General features: G+C 42.8%; 1 protein-coding gene and 1 long non-coding RNA gene across 2 annotated transcripts in view; one reads left to right on the forward strand and one right to left on the reverse strand.

Moving 5' to 3' along the window:
- LOC137373667 (uncharacterized) overlaps positions 1–18,373 on the reverse strand; it is a 60,184-nt gene that overhangs the window by 29,506 nt on the left and 12,305 nt on the right. The gene's annotated exons all lie outside the window — the stretch shown is intronic.
- Positions 1,964–18,344, forward strand: LOC137373659 (flavin reductase (NADPH)-like). The gene is made up of 3 exons (XM_068038775.1): positions 1,964–2,153; positions 2,339–2,540; positions 18,107–18,344. The coding sequence occupies exons 1-3, from the start codon at positions 2,019–2,021 to the stop codon at positions 18,238–18,240; spliced, it is 471 nt and encodes a 156-aa protein (XP_067894876.1). The 5' UTR covers positions 1,964–2,018; the 3' UTR covers positions 18,241–18,344.

Below are 18,373 nucleotides of genomic sequence, written 5' to 3' on the forward strand. Positions count from 1 at the left end.
GACACTCTTCAGTGTGAGATGTTAATGCAGCATCGTTAGCAAAGAGAAGTTCCCTGATGAGGACTTTCCGTACTTTGGTCTTCGCTCTTAGACGGGCAAGGTTGAACAACCTGCCACCTGATCTTGTGTGGAGGAAAATTCCTTCTTCTGGAGACTTGAACGCATGTGAGAGCAGCAGGGAGAAGAAAATCCCAAACAGCGTAGGTGCGAGAACACAGCCTTGTTTCACGCCACTCAGGATAGGAAAGGGGTCTGATGAGGCGCCGCTATGCTGAATTGTGCCTTTCATCTTGTCATGGAATGAGGTGAAGATACTTAGTAGCTTTGGTGGACATCCGATCTTTTCTAGTAGTCTGAAGAGACCACGTCTGCTGACGAGGTCAAAGGCTTTGGTGAGATCAATGAAAGCAACGTAGAGGGGCATCTGTTGTTCGCGGCATTTCTCCTGTATCTGATGAAGGGAGAACAGCATGTCAATGGTCGATCTCTCTGCTCGAAAGCCACAATGTACCTCAGGGTAGACACGCTCAGCCAGCTTCTGGAGTCTGTTTAAAGCGACTCGAGCAAAGACTTTCCCCACTATGCTGAGCAGGGAGATTCCACGGTAGTTGTTGCAGTCATCGCGGTCACCTTTGGTTTTATAGAGGGTGATGATATTGGCATCGCGCATGTCCTGTGGTACTGCTCCCTCGTCCCAGCACAGGCAAAGCAGTTCATGGACTGCTGAAAGTATAGCAGGCTCAGCACTCTTAATTATTTCAGGGGTAATGCCGTCCTTCCCAGGGGCTTTTCCGCTGGCTAGAGAATGTAAAGGTAATTAATTCATGGACTTTAATTTATTTCAATATTTAAATGGGGCTCCTGTTGCCGAGCGACCGGGGGGGGGGGGGGGGCGCCACCGGGCCTCGCTGCCGCCGACAATATTGGGTAGGGCCCTCTTGGTGTTGGGGTGCGTGGCCGCCCTCTCCCGGATGCATTTTCCAGCCCCCCCCCAACTCGCCACAACCCCTGACGTCGGGGGCTCTGTGAAATTCAGCCCACTTGTTTAAACTGAAGTGTTTGACAAGGAGTAATGTAAAGCACATGGAATCAATAGCAAAGGTTATATCTGTTTAAGAAGATCCATTTATCAATCCAACTTGTTGTTAGATGGTTGAAAGAAGGCAATAAAGTTGGGAAAGAGAATCTGGTGATTTTAGTTTTGAGCTGCTATTAGGAAGGGGATAACATGGGAACATTCTAGATTAATCATAATGCTACGTATTCACCAAGAAATGCTCTATTCTGTGTTTTTTCTAATTCTACTTCAATTTAACCTGTATTAGAATTTTTATTTTATTTTGGGAAATGAAAAGTGCAAAAGAGGTTTACCCTTAAAGAACATTATTGTGTGATACAGTATCTTGGAACTATAAACCATCAAAGTGAGCAACAACAAAATAGATAATGAATCCTTAATTGCATTTAACACAAATTTTCAAGTTTTAATTATCAGTTACGTAGAAAAACAAATTCCAAAAAATTGCACTATTCCAAATGTAACATTTGCTATGGAATGGACCAACACAGCAGCTAACAAGTAGAGTTTGAATGTATTCTAAGGGGGATACTGTGCACCCCATTTCACACATGACTCATCATTATGCCTCTCAGTTCTGAGTGAGAATGTCATTCACATTTTTATGCTGAGAACTCACACTAGCAGGAATTGAATTAAGATTGTGCCAACAGTAAGAGGCTTTGCACCCGTTGATGGCCTGTTTTCAAAGCCAAAGTCCAAAAGTGAAAGGGTAGTGTTTTTTAGACAACTGCACAATCCAGCCCCTCCTTTACTTCTGACAATTTATGTGTAGATTGAAGAGAACATTTGAGTTCTTATGGTCAGTACATGATTGTGACAATGTGATAGAAATTTAAAAGGAAATTATTATTCCATTTAAAATTGCATTTTTAATTGTAGGTATGACCATCTGCTGATAGTCTGTGTAACTTCGTGACTGCTGCTTTCAGATTGAAGAATGAAGCTCTCAGTGCTTGGGGCCACAGGACAAACTGGCCAGTTTCTAGTGAGACAAGCCCTAGAACAGGGCCATGTGGTGAAAGCTGTTGTAAGAACTCCCAGCAAGCTTACCATTCAGCATGATAACCTGAAGGTAATTATTGGTAATGTAGAATTCTTTTGTGTACTCCAATGAAGCCCACTTATTAACAATGGCAGATTCCTCAACAGAGAGAATGATACTAAATGAAGAATTTTATTGGGTTTTAATTTCTAATAAAGAAGACAACTCACAATCCGTTATAAACTGCTCCTTATACATTATTAACTTTTTTGCAGGTGGTGGAAGCAAATATCTTCTCAGCTGACAGCCTTGTAGAGCACCTTACTGAGCAGGATGTCATCATGTCCTGTCTTGGGTTCCCAATAAGCATATTTTCCAGAGTTACTGGATATACGGAATCAATAAAAGCTATAGTTGCTGCTATGCGTGCGGCAAAAGTGACTCAAATTATAGCAATGACATCCTGGTATACAAAACGTGAGTCCTTCTTAGACTATGTTCATATTTATTATGAATAATGCCGAAGTAAACTTGTCAAGATGTAACAACAGTGCTATTGGTAGTGAGGAGTGGTGAATAAAGTTTCCATTACAAAGCTGCTGCTGTTCTTCTAGGTGGTAGAGTTCACAGATTTGGAAGGTGCTGTTGAAGGAGGCTTGGTGCGTTGCTGCAGCACATTTTGTAGATGGTACACACTGCTGCTACTGTGCATCGGTGGTGGAAGGAGTGCACGTTTAAGATGGCGGATGGAATGTCAATCTTTTTGAGTGTTGTTGGAGCTGCACCCATCCAGGCAAGTGGAGAGTATTCCATCATACTCTTGACTTGTGCCTTATAGATGGTGGACAGGCTTTAGGATGTGAGGAGACAAGCTACTCGCCACAGAATTCTGAATCTCTGACCTGTTCTTGTAGCCACAGTATTTATATGTCTGGTCCAGTTATGTTTCTGGTCAATGGTCACCCCCCAGGATGTTGATGGTTGGGGACTCAGCGATGGATGAATATCAAGGGGAGATGGTTAGATTCTTTCTTGTTGGAGTTGGACATTGCGTGGCACTTGTCTGGCACAAATGTTACTTGCCACTTATCAGTCCAAGTCTGAATGTTGTCCAGGTCTTGCTGCATGCGCTACTTCAGTATCTGAGGAATTGCGTATGGAATTGTGCAATCAACAGCAAACTTCCCCACTTCTGACCTTATGTTGGAGGGGAGATCATTGATGAAGCAGCTGAAGATGTTTGGGGCTAGAACACTACCCTGAGGAACTCCTGCAGTGATGTACTGAGGGCTGAGCTGCTTGGCCTCCCACAACCACAACCATCTTCCTTTGTGCTAAGTATGACTCCAACCAGTGGTGAGTTTTACCTGATTCCCATTGACTTCAATTTGGCTCGGCCTCTTTGATGCCACACTCAGTCAAATACTGCTTTGATGTCAACGGCAGTCACTCTCAGCTCACCTCGAGTTCACTCTTTTGTCCACGTTTGGACCAAGGCTGTAATGATGTCAGAGGGCAGCACAGTGGCGCAGTGGTTAGCACCGCAGCCTCACAGCTCCAGCGACCCGGGTTCAATTCTGGGTACTGCCTGTGTGGAGTTTGCAAGTTCTCCCTGTGTCTGCGTGGGTTTTTGCCGGGTGCTCTGATTTCCTCCAACAGTCAAAGACTTGCAGGTTGATAGGTAAATTGGCCATCATAAATTGCCCCTAGTATAGGTAGGTGGTAAGGGAATATAGGGACAGGTGGGGATGTGGTAGTGTAGGATTAGTATAAATGGGTGGTTGATGGTCGGCACAGACTCGGTGGGCCGAAGGGCCTGTTTCAGTGCTGTATCTCTAAATATAATTTTTTAAAAAGCCGAGTGGCCCTGGCGGAACACAAATTGAGCATTGGTGAGCTGGTTATTGGTGAGTAAGTGCCACTTGATAGCATTGTCAACAACGTCTCTGATTGATGATTGAAAGTAGACTGATGGGCGGCAATTGGCCAGATTGCATTTGTCCTGCTATTTTTGGACAGGAAATATGTGGACAATTTTCAACATTGTTGGGTAGATGCCAGTGTTGTAGCTATACTAGAACAGCATTTGGTATGGTATTTTTTGATTAACAGGAAGTTACTTTTTGGTAAGCCCATTGTTACAATAGTTACTTGGAAGAACATGTGCCAAGACCTGCAGGACATGGACTATTAGTGTGTACACTAAGACACTCTTCAGAGATTTTTGTTTAGAGAAGATTTAGATTGTACTCTGAAGGAACTTGTGAATTGTGCACAATACAGATCTAGGGGTACAGATGCACTAAAAGTAGTGACGCAGTTTAATAAGGCCATAAATAAAACAAACTAAGCATTGGGTTCATTTCTAGGGGGCTAGAAGTGAAAAGCAGAGATGTTGGGCTAAATTTTAGAAGCTCGCTTGAAAGTAGGTGTGGCGCATGCACGACTTGCGCGCTGCTGAGCCCCCATGATATTTCAAGCAGGGGCTCATTTAAATGGAGGGGGTGGAACGGCTGCCCCACGATGACATAGAGGGGGCAGCTGCTCTGTCCCCGGCAATGCTGTCCAGTGCCACCGTGGAGGTGCTGGCGCCATTTTTAAAGGGCTTCAAGCCCTGTGCATTTTCTTCAAAAAAATAATTAAAAGCTCGAAGCCCTTTACCAATCCCCCACCCCAGCACAATATTTTTTTTATTTGTCTATATCACGAAAATTAACTTTATTCCCAACCCGAACTTTCCCTTCAACCTCGTCACATTTGCCCTTCAACCCTTTCCCACCCTCCCCACAGCCAATAAAAAGTGTTTTTCCCGTTCCCCCCACCATCCTGATAATTTCATTCCTCCCCCTTCCCACCAGTGTCTCACCTCAGAACTCCGAACAGAGTTCTGAAGGTACGGGAGTTCCGGCTGATGGCTGGAATATTGGCGTGTGACGGCCGTCGGGACCAGTTAGGTTTATTTGCAAGTTTTAAAATTAATTTTAACATTAAAATGAAGGCCCTGCCGCCGAGCGGCGGGGGGCAGCACCGAGGCCTTGCCACTGCCGGTAAAATGCGGCAGGGCCTTCTCAGCGTTGGGGGTTGAGGCGGGCCTCTCCTGGAACAGCTTTCCGGGCACTCCACCCCCCACCACGACCCCCTGACGTTAGAGGGCTGTTAAAATTCAGCCCGTTGTGTCAAACCTGTGTAGGACTTTATTTACACCACATTTCGACTAAAGTCCTGGTCTCCACATTATAAAAACAATATAGAGGCATTTGAGAAGGTACAAAAAAGTTTCACAAGGATGACACCAGAGCTGAGAAGACCTACTTATCAGGAAAGGCTGAATATGCTGGTGCTCTTTCTCTATAATAGAGGTCATTACAATTATGAAGGGATTTGATAACGTAGCTATAGAGGAGGTGTTTCCACTTGTGGGGAGACCAAAACTAGGGGAGATAAATGTAAGATAGTCACCAATAAATCCAATAGGGAATTCAGGAGAAACTTCTTTATCCAAAGAGTGGTAAGAATGTGGAACTCGCCAACAAAAGGAATAATTGAGCTGAACAGCACAGACACATTTAAGGGGAAACTGTTCTACCAGTGGTGCGGTACCTTCAAAATTGCATTCTGTCCGGTTCCATTGGTAATTTACTACACCAACAATTTTTCATGATTTAATAAACAGGTGGAACATAAGCTCTCTGAAATATTTATAATAGCATTATGATTATAAATGACTTGCTTTATGTTATTTAGATGTGTTGTTTTGAAACACCTGCCCTTTAACCTCCTCTCCTCACCATCCAAGACCACAAACACCTCCTTTGGGTGAAGCAGCAATTTACTTGTACTTATTTCAATTTAGTGTACTGTGTTTGCTACTCACAATGCAGTCCCCTCTACATCGGGAGACCAAACGCCGATTGGGTGACCGCTTTACAGAACACCTCCGCTCAGTCCACAAGCATTCTACGAGAGCTTCCAGTTGCTTGCCATTTTAATTCATCACCTTGCTCTCACACCTACATTTCTGTCCTCAGCTTGCTGCAGTGTTCCAGTGAAGCTCAATATAAGCTCGAGGAACAGAATCTCATCTTCTGATTAGGCACTTTATAGCCTTCTGGCCTCCTATGATATTATGGACTCGACATTGAGATCAACAATTTCAGACCATGACTTGGTCTTAAACTTGTTTTTCATGTTTTTGCTTTCAGACAGAGCTGTTCATTATGCTGCCATTACACTCTCTCCGGAGAAACGCTTTGTCTTTTACTACAACTATTACCACTCCCTTTTCCTTTTGTTCTATGATACCTTTGTCATTTAATCTCTCCCACCCTCCACCCTATCACAGACCTGTCCTTTTGTTCTTCTTCCCTTCTTCCACACTTTCACTTGCTCAAAACCTATTACATTTCTAACCTTTGCCAGTTCTGATGAAAGGTCATCGACCTGAAACATTAACTCAGCTTCTCTCTCCACAGATGCTCCCAGACGTGCTAAATATTTCCAGCACTTTCTGTATTTATTTCAGATTTCCGGCATCAACAGTATTTTGCTTTTACTTTAGAGTTAGAAATGTATTATCTTTTGAGCAAGTGAAAGAGAGGAGGGTGGGAAGAAACATAGAAAATAGAAGCAGTAGGCCATTCAGCCCTTCGAGCCTGCTCCGCCATTCATTATGATCATGGCTGATCCTCCAAACGCAGTAACCTGTTCCCTCTTCCGCCCCATACCCTTTGATCCCTTTAGACCCAAGAACTATACCTAACTCCTTCTTGAAAACATACAATGTTTTGGCCTCAACTGCTTTCTGTGGTAGCGAATTCCACAGGCTTACCACTCTCTGGGTCAAGAAATTTCTCCTTATCTCAGTCCTGAAAGGTTTACCCCGTATCCTTAGACTATGACCCCTGGTTCTGGACTCCCCCACCATCGGGAACACCCTTCCTGCATCTACCCTGTCAAGTCCTGTTAGAATTTTATATGTTTCTATGAAATCCCCCCTCACACTTCTGAACTCCAGCGAATATAGTCCGAACCCACTCAATCTCTCCTCATACGTCAGTCCTGCCATCCCAGGAATCAGTTTGGTAAACCTTTGCTGCACTCCCTCTATAGCAAGAACATCCTTCCTCAGATAAGGAGACCAAAACTGCACACAATATTCCAGGTGTGGCCTCACCAAGGCCCAGTATAACTGTAGCAAGACATCCCTGCTCCTGTACTCGAATCCTCTTGCTATGAAGGCCAACATGCCATTTGCCTTTTTTACCACCTGTTGCACCTGCATGCTTACCTTCAGTGACTGGTGTACGAGAACACCCAGGTCTCGCTGCATATTCCCCTCTCTCAGTTTATAGCCTACTACTGATGTTGAGCTAACAGGTTTGTAGTTCCTTGTTTTCTCTCTCCCTCCTTTCTTAAAAGTCAGGTTACATTTTCTATCTTCCAATCTTCAGGAACTGCTCCAGAATCTAGAGAATTTTGGAAGATGACCAATGCAACCACCATCTCTTCAGTCACCTCTTTCAACACTCTGGGATGTAGATCATCAGGTCCAGGGGATTTATCTAATTAAGCCCCCTTAATTTCTCTAGTACTTTTTTTTAACTAATATTAATATCTAGCAGTTCCTCGTTTATACTAGTCCTTTGATTCTCCATTATTTCTGGGAAGTTTTTAGTATTTTCCTCTGTGAAGACAGACACAAAGTATTTGTTTAGTTTCTCTGCCATTTCCTTATTCCCCATTATAAATTCTCCTGACTCCGCTTATAATGGACCCACATTTGTCTTTGCTAGTCTTTTCCTTTTTACACACCTATAGAAGCTTATACAGTCCATTTTTATGTTTTTCGCTAGTTTACTCTCATATTCTATTTCCTTTTCTTAATCGTTTTCTTGATCCTCCTTTGCAGAGTCCTGAAATGCTCCCAATCTCAGGCTTTTTTTTTGGCAACTTTATACGCCTCTTCCTTGGCTCTAATACGATTCTTGATTTCTTTTGTTATCTTAGTTACAACACGTTCCTTGCTGGGTTTTTGTGCATTAAAGGAATGTATTTTTGTTGTAAACTATGGATTAGTTCTTTAAATGTTAGCTATTGCCTGCCTACTATTATACCTTTTAACATAGTTTCCCAATCCACCGTAGACAATTTGCCGCTCATACCTTCATAAATTCCTTTGCCTAGATTTGGAATCTGGAACACACTGCCTGAAGAAGTTGTAGAGGCAGGAACCATCACAACATTTAAGAAGTATTTTGATGAGCACTTGAAATGCCATAGCATCCAATGCTACGGGCCAAGTGCTGAAAAATGGGATTAGAATAGTTAGGTGCTTAATGGCCGGCACAGACACGATGGGCTGAAGGGTCTGTTTCTGTACTGTATAACTCTGTGACTCTAAGACCCTAGTTTCTGATTGAACTACAACACTTTCCAACTTAATGTCAAATTCTATCATATTATGGTCACTCTTTCCTACAGGCTCATTTACAAGAAGATTATTAATTAGCCATTTTCATTACACAATACTAGATCTAAAATAGCCCGTTCTCTAGTTGGTTCCTCAACATACTGCTCTAGAAAACCATCTCACATACATTCCAAGAATTTGTTCTCCACAACATTAGTACTAATAAAGTTTAACCAGTCTATATGTAGATTGAAATCCCCCATGATTACTAGATTACCCTTGTTACATGCACATCTAATTTCCTGATTTATACTGTGATTTACATTACCACTGCTGTTTGGTGGCCTATAAACAACTCCAACCAATGTTTTCTGCCCCTTGCTGTTTCTTAGTTCCACCCAAACTGATTCTACATCTTGATCTTTAGAACTAAGATCATCACTCACTACAGTACTAATGCCCTCTTTAATGAACAGAGCTACTTCACCACCTTTACCCAGCTTCCTTTCCTTCCTGTATGTCATGTACCCTTGGATATTCAGGTCCCAACTTTGGTTTCCTTGTAGCCATGCCTCTGTAATGGCTATCAGGTTATACATATGAATTTCTATTTGAGCTGACAATTCATCTGTTTTATTGCGAATGCTGTGGACATTCAGATACAGAGCCCATAATTCAGTTTTTTTTCTGTTTTTGTAAACTCTGGCCCTATCTGCTGGCACACTCTTAAGTTTGCAATCACTGCCCCTTCCTGCCATACTCTGATTATCCTTACCTTTATTGCTACCTTGATCTATTGCCTTGTCATTTCCCTTTAATTTATTCAATCTTCCCCTCCATGATCCCTTCCCCCCTCTATTTAGTTTAAAGCCCTCTCTATTCCCAGCACGGTTCAGGTGAGGTCTGTTCCAACAGTACATCCCCCACTGTCCCCAGTACTGGTGCCAGTGCCCCATGAACTGGAACCTACTGCTCCCACACCTGTCTTTGAGCCACGCATTCATCTCTCTAATCTTATTTACTCTGTAGCAATTTGCACATGGCTCAGGTAATAATCCAGAGCACCTAGCTCTTCATACTGACTATGCAAAAACTCTTTCCTAGTCCTATATGTGTCGTTGGTAGCTACGTGGACCACAACGACTGGATCCTCCCCCTCCCACTGCAAGGTCCTCTCCAGCCCTGAGCAGATGTCCCGAACCCTGGCACCAGGCAGGCAGCACAGCCTTCTGGACTCTCGCTCTTGGCTGCAGAGAACACTGTCTAACCCCCTGACTGTACTGTCCCCTACTACCACTACATTCCTTTTAACTCCCCCCACTTTAATGGCTTCCTATACCATAGTGCCATGGTCAGCCTGCTCATCCACACTACAGCCCTCGCTCTTGTCCATACAAGCTGCAAAACCTCAAACTTGTTGCTCAATTGCAAGGGCTGAGGCTTCTCTACTCCCACCTTTGCAATCCCCTTACCTGCCTGACTCTCAGTCACACCATCCTGCCCCTGACCACTGACTACATCAGACAACCCTATCCGAAGGGGTGTGACTGCCTTCTGGAACAAAGTGTCCAGGTAACATTCCTCCTTCCTGATGCTTTGCAATATTGGCAGCTCGGCCTCCAGCTCATCTACTCTGAACCGAAGCTCCTCAAGCTGCAGAGACTTACTGCAGACCTAGTTGCCATGGATTACCATGGCATCCAGGATCTCCCACATACTGCAGCCAGAACATTGGACTAGCCACAAAAATAAAGTGGCTACAAGTGTTATAATTCAGAAAACAAGATGGTGAAGGTTATAACTGGAGCCTAGTCTGTATACACCTACAAGCTGTTATTTACAGAGGCACACATTACATATCATGCACCTCCAATCCAATAACCACAGTTTCAACCTGCGCCTATATATATGAGCAGAAATAAATCACCAGTTAATGCCCACTTAGTGAATACAATTAGACGCCCAATTAATATACAGGTAACAGATTCCCTTCTCTCTCTCTAAATAGAAAAATTAAACTTTATATGTACAGCCAAATTGTCAAAAAAAGATTTCCATACTCTATACAAGGCATAGCATTGTGAAATGCCCCTCCTCCAGAACCCCTAACAATTTCTTTGTACATGCATTTCCTTTATTCTTGTGCTTCCACCCACGTAATTTGAGAGATATCCTTTTTCTCCAACATTTGTTTCAAGCCAGCAAGGTCAATCCAAAATCTATTCTCATTCACATTTTTTGTAGATTGTATATAATCTGCCAATCAATGATTGCCTACATAATATTCAATGGATATATTACCCTCAGTACTCACATTGTGCAGGAAGTCACCTAAAAAATTGCCAAATGAAATCCCATATCCACTACCTCTACGAGAGCCACTGTTTTGGCAGCCAGAGTACTTTGAACAATCCCTTTTGTTTTCTTAGCTATCCAAGCAAAAAGACAATATTTCCCATTTTCATCTGTTATCTCTGAACTCCTTGTTGGCAAATCTACCTTCACTATCCGTCAAAAACTTTGCTTGTGTCCCAAGTCCAGTCCCTATTCATTCCTCCATAATTTTATCAATAATAACTTTCTTGTCCTTGCTATATATCAATGTAATAATATACTAAATTTCACAGCCAGGTCAATAAGATGCAAGATAAAAACATTTTTATCTTTACCCACACTTTTAGATTCATGGCTACTACCTTGTTAAAGTCATGTGCCAATGGAAGGCTTACAATAGGCTGTGAAGGTATCTTTTGATACTTCTTAGAAATTTCACAATTTTCACTAATCTCTTCCATCAGCCTCATATACTCCTCATCAACTATACCTGCGTCTTTTAGCAGGATTTTTAAGCATTGACAAGTTGGGTGAAAAAATTGTATGTAAGTGTAAGCATTTTTTTTTTCTCTCTCTTATCCTTGTTACTTGGCAGCATTAACACTTGTCTAACAATCTGATGAGAAATAATGGGCTGAATTTTACACCGCCCCAGGGGGTGGGATGGTGGCATGGGGGCAGTGTAAAATTGAGTGGGAGGCTCCGGGAGGCCTACCCGTCCTGCTTCTGCCTCCGGTCATGTTTACGGCATCGGGCGGGGGTGTGGTGGGAGGAAACGGCCTGCCTGTCCATGGCCAATCAAGGCCCTTAAGTGGCCACTTAACGGCTCTCGCCCGCCTCCACCGGTATTTTACCCGTGGCAAGCGGGCATGCTGGGGACGTGAAAGGCCGTCCAGCGATAGCTTCCGGCTTTTCCGACCCCGGGGTGGGGGGGGCATGCATGACTATCAGGCACAGGGTGTCCAATTGAGGGCCGTCCCCACCTCCCAACCCACGCCCGGGACCCAAGACGCACCCCCCCCTCCCCCCAAACGGCCACCCCAGCCTCATTAGGGAAGGACCGATCCCCTGGTAAGGCAAGCCCAACTTATCTCCCTTCCAGGCTCCATGGCGTTGGCTGGGCTGCAGTCCCAGCAGTGGCCACTGCTCCCATTGGTGCTACTGGGCCTAAGAGCTACCACCCATTTGATTGGCCAGCAGATCACTGAGGCGGGACCTCCTCCCTCAAGTGGGTGGAAGTCCCGCCTCAGGACAATTAAAGCCCGGGGACTAGTAAAATGCGGGGCGAATCCCCGGGCTAGGCGGATGCGAGTTCGCCACCAACATGAAAGTTGGTGGCGAATTCCCTTCTGCCTAAGGTAAAATCCAACCCAACATGTTTTGTTAAGGGAATATTGTCCTGACTGGGTAAAGTGCAGATAAACTGATTTCCCAAAAATAACTGCTTTATCATGCTCCATGTCAAATTCCATTTGTGCCTATTTCATTGAAGGTTTACTCAAAAGTATAGGTGTCTCACTAGAGACTGCATCAGTACAAATGGCTTCCTCCAGCTATTTTACATCGAGTTACAATTTTCTTTAGTGACCTCAGGTAGTATGATCAAAGCTAAAGCAAGTAGTAATTTTATATCCCTTAACCTTGCATCGATCATCATTACTTAGTGAATCAAGATGACATTTTAATCAATCTATCCCGCATACTGATGAAGTACACGCACTATATAATACCACACAATTAGAGCTCATTACCAATACATTCATCACAGGATTAAAACTCCTTGTGAACAGCATAATTTGTTCAGATTTGGCATTATCTTCATCATGTGTCATTTCAAAGACCTTGCCCTTCACTCTGGGCAATTCACCGCACGATGCTTACAGTCACACCTAAAGCACCTATTAACTTATCCTTGGAGTTCCTGGGATTCATTCGTCCATTGCTATTCTTGCAATTTAATTTTCTGCTGATATAAGTGGATCTGCTATGCATGCTTTCATCACCATTCTATCTGTCTTTAGTCCTTCCGTTGCCTTGATGCCGGTGTACAGTATTAGGACGATTTTAAAATCTGGTCACCATCGAGTCTTCTATTCTTCGTTTCACAGCGGAACTTCTCATTTGTTCCATGAAGGTTGAAGGGAATGACTGCTTCCCCGGGATTTTTTTAAACTAGCAAATATTTGATCTAACAGATTCTCCTTCTCAGAGAACCGCATGTCAGTTAGAACCAGATGCCTGTCCATATAAGACACTTAAACACTAGCACTGATCCAGGGATCCCCAAATTAAACTGTCAACCTTTTATACAATTTATTAAAGTCCATAATATATTCTTTTATATGTTACAGCCACATGGTGAGAGGTGTCGGTGATTCCCACTGTTCAACTCCCATCTGACTGCAGCAAATGTTTTGTGTTGTTAGGGTTTGATTTGTCTTATTTGTTTTGTCAAATAAACAAACAGTGACAGGTTTTCTTATAGGTTTAAAACATAAGATCAATTATTTATTGAGCAATATGCCTTATGTCGCAACCGCAGCCATTCACGAATTCCCTCACACACACAAGAGACAGATAAAGAGGAAAAGGGGTAAGGTGGTTTTCAGTTGAGGTAAGGTTTCAGGGTTTACGGTAAACCTGTTGAATTCTCTCGGAAGTCAAGTTCTTGTTGGTTGCAGGCCTGAGGGATTTGCAGATTTCTGTCTTGGTTGAAAGTTCAGTTTGAAGACAGAGGATCACTTCCAAATTCACTGCTGGATAAATTGAAACAGCAGGGTGCCTCCCTTCTGCATGCTAGACTTTTTTCCCAGCCCTTAGTTGGACAAGCTGTTTGGTGATGCTTCTTTTCTGGGAGTCTCTCTTTCTCTCTCTTTGAGGGCTGTCTTTTTAAGGTAAAAAGTTTGTCACATCATCTTCTGGTAGGACACAATTTGGTCTCTCCCTCATGGTGATCACACAACGGCCCAGGATGAGAATAATCCGGTTATGATGTTTTCACTTCATGCCTTCTTTGTTTCAATAGAACCCATTCAATTCAGGATGGGTTAAGGATGGATGCAATTGACACCTCTTAGCTTTGCAGGTATTCCTTGTTCAAAACAGAGAGTCTGGCAATATTCAAATATACATGCGGCCATCTTTTGCAGCATTGTCCATTTTCTTGAAAAGGCAAAGTCAATTTTTAGAACTCTTCAGTTTTAGTCTGTGATGTTTCATTGTCGCACTTCTCGTAAGTGTGACTCATAGAATGGCCATCTGTTTTCTGAAATCTATCAAATTCTGACCAGGCCTCAATGGCATTTAACAGATCATGTTAAAAAAATTGTAGTTTCTAACCTTCACTTTAGGCAACCATCCTCTGCTTTTATGTTATAATTCAGAAAGCCAGACAGTGAAGGATATAACTGGAACCTCGTCTCTCGTCTTTATATACTTACAAGCTTTCATTTACAGAGGCATACATTACATATTGTTAGGGACAGAATTGAGGGAGAACTGAAATCCCAGTTCTTTTCCCTTTACTGTCCATAATCAGTGTGTTTTTGTCAAGGAAGGTGTATGTGGTTCTTAACCCGAGTGTGCGGCCAATTTGAATAACAAAGAGCACACTTTTCACAGGTTTAAATAAAGAGGATTATTTTCATTGACACGTTCAATCTGAAAGTCTAACGCTATGTCATTCACTCACCACTCACACACACACACACTCGAGAAAGGAAGGCATTAAAAGGATAGTATACTTTTACAAATTACAAGCAAAGGAATAGTTCGTAAGTCATGTGATTTAGCTCGACTTGGGGAAAAGGCACACATTGTGGCCCAGTGAAGGCGGCGTTTTCACTCCTGAAGCGTAGTGAGCTGGATTCGATAGCCAGAGTCGTAAATCAAAGTTGTTGTAGGATTCGCTCGAAGAGATGGATTTTCAGCAGGTCGTGAAGTTAATTGCTTGTCGTCCCATTACTAAGAAGTTGGTTTTCTGTACTGGTGGACTTGGAAAGGAACAGGTTTGGTTGTTAATCTGTTAAGTGTGTATCAATTGTTTGATTATATGTAGGTGGAGAGTGTTAATTGGGGTCTTACTTGAGCACTTCTAAGCAGACACTTACTGAGACTGGTGAGGGGTTTGAGTGAAGAGCTACATGTTTGTAATCCTTTTACTCTGTACAACAAATGTGAAATCGAGTAAAGACAGGCTCCAGCATTATCCTTCCACAGCAAGCTTTCAGGAGTTTAACATTGGAGACCTTAAGATGTTACAGCCTCCAGTTCTTTTAAGGCATGATGGTACTCCCTGGTCTGCTTGCTGCTTTTTCTGCAGTCTGTACTTTAATTTTTTTTAAAAGGAGACCAAACTGGCTGCCCCACCATGTGACTTCTCACAGTTCCTTTTCCAAATACGGTGGGGGTCTAAGTTGACTTCGCCCATCCTGGTTTATTGTTGTAAGATATTCATCCTGAGGAGTGTTAAGACAATCACCTTCTTTGTTTCAGGAGAAACCCATTCAATTCTCCTGATGGTTTCAGGATGGGCATTGATGACAGCTCTAAGTCTGGAAGGTATCCTTTTGTCCTTTCGAGACAGAGAGTCAGTTTTTGAATACATGGGTCAGGTCAGCTGACCTTCGGCAGCCATCTTTGCAGTCCATGTCCACTGTGGTTCATTTAAAACAAAAGAAAAATTCAGTTCCAGAAAATTCTATGCAGGATACAGTCCCTGTTTAAAGTTATGAATGGGACATGCCTTTACTGGGCATGACAATATCATGCACCTCCAATCCATTAACCACAGTTTCAGTCTGCTCCTATAAGAGCACAGGTGAATCCCCAGTTAATGCCCACCGCCAGAATACAATTAAACGCCCAATTACTCCAGGTAATCTGTGGCAATTAGGTCACCTCCTGGCTCACCAAAGCCTTTGCACCATCTACAAGGCAGAAGTCAGGAGTGCATTAGAATTCTCTCCACTTGCCTGGATGAGCACGGTTCCAACAACACTCATGAATCTTGACCCCATCCAGTACAAAAGCAACCTGCTTGATTGGCACCCCATCCATCACCTTAAACATTCACTCCCTCCACCACCAGTGCAACGTGGCTACAATGTGTACTATCTACAGGATGCACTCCAGCAACTTGCCAAGCCTCCGAAGACAGCGCCTTCCAAACCCGCGATATCTACCACTTACAACAGGGGCCGGCAACCATTTTTACCTGAAGAACCTTTTTTAAAAAAAAGCCTAAAATAAAAACTACTGGGAGCCACAAGATGAAAATTCAGCATTTCTAAACCAAATACTTGGTAAATTGCCAAGTGTCTCTGGTAAAATGCATTATTTACATAGATAATAAATAAAATACATGTACTGAATTGTGTATCGCTATAAAAAAATGAAATTAAAGTAGACCTAACTCTGAATTATCATTTTTTGGACTGTTTTTGCTATCATTTTGTCAGTTAGGTCATCTTTAAAACAAATTTTAACTTAAGATGTGCAGAATTAAAACAATTTTATTGGCTATTGATTCTCAAGATAAAAATTCAGAATAATCTATCATCTCAACTATATTAGAAACAATAATGGTTGCAAACATAAACCCTATTCCTCGAATCAAACGCATTATCTATAACCATGGTGTAGCTATACCACTTGAATGGGTTCATTTAGAGCACGATGCTTTTCGTTAAAATTATCACTTGAAACCATAAAGTGCAGCATAATGATTAGCCTTTTATCCCCACGATAACAACAGAGCTCTTACTTTTCTTGACTTAAATTTTTTAGACATTTCTCGTGTTAATACAATCCAACTGGAAAAGGTTGGGAGCAGCAAATGAGAGGTTAAAGAGTGGCATGCTGCTCTGGAGCCGCAGCTTGCTGACCCCTGATCTAGAAGGACAAGGGCAACAGGCATATATGAACACCATCACCTCCAAGTGCCCCTCCAAGTCATACACCATCCTGACTTGGAAATATAGCACCGTTCCTTCATTGTTGCTGAGTCACAATCCTGGAACTCCCTCCCTAACAGCACTGTAGGTATACCTACACCACATAAACTGCAGCAGTTCAAGAAGACAGCTAACCACCTTCTCAAGGGCAATTATGGTTGGGCATTAAATGCTCATTTGCCAGCAGTGCCCACATTCCATGAATGAATAAAGAATACTCCACAAACTTAGCATTGTTTTTGTTACTCTGCACTGATGCTAACTCAGGAGGATAATGTGGCCTGTTACAATCAGGTGAGGAAGGGGTCTCAGGTTCCCCATTGCCCCTTCTCTGGTTTAGCCATAACAGGGTTTACCTTTTTAAACACAGTGATTTTACCTTACCACCTCAGTGAGCCCTTGCTCACGGTTCCTCAAATATAATTACAAATGAATCAATCAGACAGGTTTTCTTGGGTTTAAACAAGAAAGATGGAAGTTTATTAACCGTAACAATCTAAACCGGTTAAAATTACTAAAATAGGCGACGCATCCACGCTCACATGCATACGCGAGGCACACACATACAAAAATCAGTACAGAGGGGAAGAAAGAGTCGGGAGGTTGAAGTAAAGTTGGTTATAAGTGGAATGCAAATACTGGGTTGTAATGTCCTTAATTAAAGTTCAAGTCTTGGAGGCTTTGCTGGGGCCACGTGCACAATTTCAGGCTTGCTTCTCTGGTTCCAGAAGGCTGAAGAGAGATTTCGTTTGTCTGCTTAATGGTCACCTGTAAAGTTCTGTAGTTTTGAGGCTTGGTAGCTGCCACCATGGTTTCCCTGGGAGTTTGCTGGAGAGAGAGACAGAGAGAGATGCTTTTCTCTTGCAGTTCAGTTGCAGTCGCTTTACTTTCTCTGAGACACAATTCAAAAACCTCAGTGTTATACCAGCAGGTATGTCATTTGACCATCTCTTTGTTTGAAACAGCAGTTCCTGGAGGGTTGTTTGAATTTCAGAGTCTTTCAGACATACTCGGTAGCAGGGTGGGGGGGGGGGGGGGGGGAGGGGAGGGGAATTTGGCTCTTACAAAGTCAAAGGAGGTTGACGTCTTTTGCTTACCACTACTGACAAAACCAATCTCGTTAATTGAATCAGGGAGCACCCTCATTGTTTAAGCGAGACTGGGGTAATTTACTTCTGTCTCTCAGCCAGCTTTTGTCTTCTCAAAATACAATGTGCGTGGCCATTTTAGAGATACAGTTCTGCTTTTTAACAGTTATCTGTAATATCCAATAAAAAGTTTTCAAGCAGAGTTTCATATGATGAAATTAATATTTTTCTATTTGGCATGTGTGATTTCCGTCACAGGGTGCAAAAGATCTGAACTAACCAGCACCTCCAGGGAATCTCACTCAGCTTCCTTCCACAGTCAAGTCATGATAATGGATTGCAGCGTCAGCACAAAGGAAAACTGCTTCGCACCACATAGAGTTGGAGTGTAGCATAAAAAGCTACACATAGCAGATTATGCAAAAATCATATAATTTACCTGGGTCCATGGATTACATAAGTGATTTTATCTCATTGATGGTGATGTTAAACTAACTCTGGAGTTTGTACAGTAAACTTAATCTC

Source organism: Heterodontus francisci, chromosome 1 (genome assembly GCF_036365525.1).
Source record: "Heterodontus francisci isolate sHetFra1 chromosome 1, sHetFra1.hap1, whole genome shotgun sequence".
NCBI classification, from domain to species: domain Eukaryota; kingdom Metazoa; phylum Chordata; class Chondrichthyes; order Heterodontiformes; family Heterodontidae; genus Heterodontus; species Heterodontus francisci.

Coding starts and splice junctions, on each gene's coding strand:
- LOC137373659 (XM_068038775.1), top strand. CDS start 2,019: ATGAAGCTCTCAGTGCTTGGGGCCACAGGACAAACTGGCCAGTTTCTA. Junction 2,154..2,338: donor TTCAGCATGATAACCTGAAG/GTAATTATTGGT, acceptor ACTTTTTTGCAG/GTGGTGGAAGCAAATATCTT. Junction 2,541..18,106: donor GACATCCTGGTATACAAAAC/GTGAGTCCTTCT, acceptor TTTCCGTCACAG/GGTGCAAAAGATCTGAACTA.